This window comes from Cryptomeria japonica, unplaced genomic scaffold (assembly GCF_030272615.1).
Source record: "Cryptomeria japonica unplaced genomic scaffold, Sugi_1.0 HiC_scaffold_1720, whole genome shotgun sequence".
NCBI lineage: Eukaryota > Viridiplantae > Streptophyta > Pinopsida > Cupressales > Cupressaceae > Cryptomeria > Cryptomeria japonica.
In genome coordinates this window covers 3051-6316 of record NW_026730026.1, presented here as the reverse complement: position 1 = coordinate 6316, position 3266 = coordinate 3051, and the positions used below count along the sequence as shown (strand labels likewise).

General features: G+C 34.4%; 1 protein-coding gene across 1 annotated transcript; it reads right to left on the bottom strand.

Annotated features, from left to right (window-relative positions):
* Window positions 1–507: 507 nt before the first annotated feature.
* Window positions 508–2259, bottom strand: LOC131079103 (disease resistance protein L6-like). The gene is made up of 2 exons (XM_058016986.2): window positions 2117–2259; window positions 508–937 (listed from the first exon to the last, which is right to left on the bottom strand). Exons 1-2 carry the CDS (start codon window positions 2257–2259, stop codon window positions 508–510), a joined length of 573 nt encoding a protein of 190 aa, XP_057872969.2.
* Window positions 2260–3266: the final 1007 nt, after the last annotated feature.

Here is a 3266-nt window from a genome sequence, read left to right as displayed (position 1 = left end):
GATAATTATATTAAGTTTGTCCCAATACATAGCTAGAGTTCAGTTTTCTTCCATGCTAAAAAAATAAACAGAGTCCCCTTTAGAGACTGAAATCTATCTCTGACAGTGATAAACAGAATTATTTATATATCATCAGAATTATTTATAGATATATCCCAAAAAAAAATTTTAAAAACTATTATCATGAGGAAATTTCATATTTTTAAACCATATATTTAAATAGCTAAACCACGCAATACAATTTCTCTCCTATAATCAGAAATCATCGTTACCTTGAAACATTGTTCCATCTATGCAAATAATCATAAATAAATTCTCCTTTATCTTCTAAGATTCCCAGACAAATTCAATAAAATTTTAACTGGCATGTGAATCTGAAGGGTGGCTCATTCTAAAATGACGGGAAGTTTAACAGAGATATTTAGGAAATGGTTTTGGCTAAGTGGATGTGATTCTGGGCTATTAATTAAAATTGAAATATAACAAGGAGAAAGTGGGGTAGAGTACTTACCCTCCAGTCATATCCAGGGACCAGCCTGAGCGACAACAAATCTGCTCGAGGGCATGCTTCCACCCATCGATCTCTTTTCTTGAATACCGAAATGGAATTCTATAATGCTTTTCAAATGATTCCTTGTAAGGACTGGAATCTCCCAGTGGATATCTAACATGGGTTGGTTCCACCTTATAAAAGAGAGGAATGATCAACCCAGGAGAGGCCAACATTAAGGCTGCCTCCTTGAGACACCATGCTGAGCTTGCATATCCTTCTGAAAATATAGGAATGCGTATGGCACTGCTCTCAATTGCTCTTTCAAGGCTTAAATCAATGATTTCCCCCATTTTCAACTTGTGGGTGTCTAGAAACACATTCAATCCGGCTGCGGAGAGAGCTTGGAAGAGATGATCAACGAGAGTCTTTCTCACATCTTTTCCCCTGAAACTCAGAAACACGTGATATCTCATATCATTTAAAGAAACTTTTGTGGTGGCAGGTGTATAAGACTTGAATTCATCCATCTCAGAGTTCCAATTGAAAGGAAGGAGAAAATAATGATACAGAGGCGCAAAGGACCAAACTCAAACTGTGCACAAGTTGATGTTTAACTTCGTGTAGGAAGTATATAGGAGAGAGAGTCAATAATTGAGCCGGCCGATTACTTCAATATCTATGCAAATTATAGAGCGACAAGGTAGAAGACAACAATGAATAGCACGCCCAATTGCTATAAAAAATTAGTATTTCCATGTCCTCATTCATTCAAACAGTTGTAATACAGTTATATATTTCGGTAGAACCCATGTTGGATCTCATACTAATTTGCACTCCACCTACCACGAAACTTCCTCATTAGGCTTTTGCGATTTGTTTCTGAATAATTATATATTCTTTCACCATGCAGTTACAAATGGGTTACATTATAGTAAGCAACTTATTTGGTGTGTATTATTATCAGGTGAAGTTCTTTTTTTGGTTTACTAAATTTTCATCATATATTAGTTCCTGCCGACATGCAGAAATTATAGCATCGGTTAGATGCATTTGATGATTTGAACTGTCTAATTAGAGGAAAGTTTTTTCTTGAACTTTTGATTTTGTGCAAATGTTTTGATATTTTAATAATTTAATAATTCGAATAAAATTATTTATTGTAAATTTCATTGGACAATGCCGTTGAATTTTTTTTATAATAATTTTATTGTGTAGACATTGTAATGATTTTATTGGGCCTACCATTTACAGGACGCACTGCCGTCCATGTTTCTAATTTGCATTTAATTCAATGCATTTCATTTCGTTTCTGTGCGGCAGGGAGCTTTGCATACGTGTCCTTTTTGTTGCATTTCATGTCATTTCGTCGCATTTGGTTGAGTTTTATTTGGAGAGATTTAATTTAAAATAAATGCTTGTGTTTACCTATTCCCACCCAGTTTCTTGAATGTCGAGGCCCTAAAAAATTGAATAGAAAAATACCTAGTAAACATTAAATATTTTCACAGTTTTATTTTTCAAGAAGCTCATTTCATTTCCATTTGGCATCATCTCCATTAATTCATAGTTAGTTTCATTTAATTTCAGCTGCATAGGAAAGTTGAGAGGCATTTGATGGGCGACCCGTTGTTCTTGAGATCAACAGCTGAAGCAGGATGTTGAACGCCATTCTTATCGAAAGAGTACTTAACAGACTGCTGTGACTTAGGTTTTTTCATTGCCAGACTATTACCAACACTAACAGTATTGCCGCTGCTATTGCACATCAATGCATTGTCATACAACCGAAGAAACTCAAAAAGAAAATTTAAAACTGTAAAATGTTAATTTTGGAGCAAGTTTTTCTTTCTCTTCAAGAAAATCTATGAATTTCTGGTCACAGAGCAGTGTTTCCAGGTGAGTTGTTGGATTCGTTTTCGCCGTGTGGGATTGTCCATTTGTTTTTTGAAATCCTCTGTAATTTATTGTTTTCTGGCTGTTTGTATGAGACTGGTGGATGTAGGCTACAAGGTTTTAACAACATTTTTGAACTGGGTTTTTTGTGTCTTTTTTCTTTTAACCTTTTGGATGATTATCACAAGGTTGAAAGCTATTTGAAGAACTATGTCTTCTAAATATTTGTATGTTATCTCATGTCGGAAATACCACATATCGTAGGTGGTGACAATTAAACATCCCTTAAGGTACTAGTGGTTATGCATTTGCTGCTATTTTCAACTGGTGCTATTTTCTACTAGTTGAAAAAACTTTAGCTAATGAAAGTTGACTTTTGTATAGTGGCACATGATATTTTTAAAACTACATTATTATTAAAAGAAAACTGAAATATACATTAACCGCATGGTAAAAATCCTTCAATAATAAACATATCTTGTGCATGGAGGAACAGATTAACCTCTCTGTGCATTAGCTTGTGGGTCTTGTGCTGCAAAGCCAGATTTGTAAAACCTCTTTCTTTGTCGCCTTCTCCAATTTCCCTGGCTTGTGTCAGAATTAAGAGAAATAAATACCATAAGAGCTTATTCTCTCTCTCCTTTAGACAGTAGCTGTTTGGTCTTAGTTTAATTGTCTTGATTTCAAATTTCATGTATTAGGTTATAACGGCAAACACACGAGCAACTACAAAAAAAAAAAAAAAAATGTGCAATACCTCTTGATTTGAGATTCATGGACTAGATTACAACTACCAATAAGCAAATACTTTCAAAAACAAAATGTACTGTCTGATTTTCTTCTTCATCTTCAATCTTGTACTCTTCATCCAGTCTCTTAG

Excerpts from the sequence above, each read along its gene's own strand:
- LOC131079103 (XM_058016986.2), bottom strand. The coding sequence starts at position 2,259 with ATGTGCAATAGCAGCGGCAATACTGTTAGTGTTGGTAATAGTCTGGCA. Across the intron at positions 938-2,116 it reads GTTGATCTCAAGAACAACGG|GGGAAAAGATGTGAGAAAGA; the intron begins GTCGCCCATCAA and ends TCTGAGTTTCAG.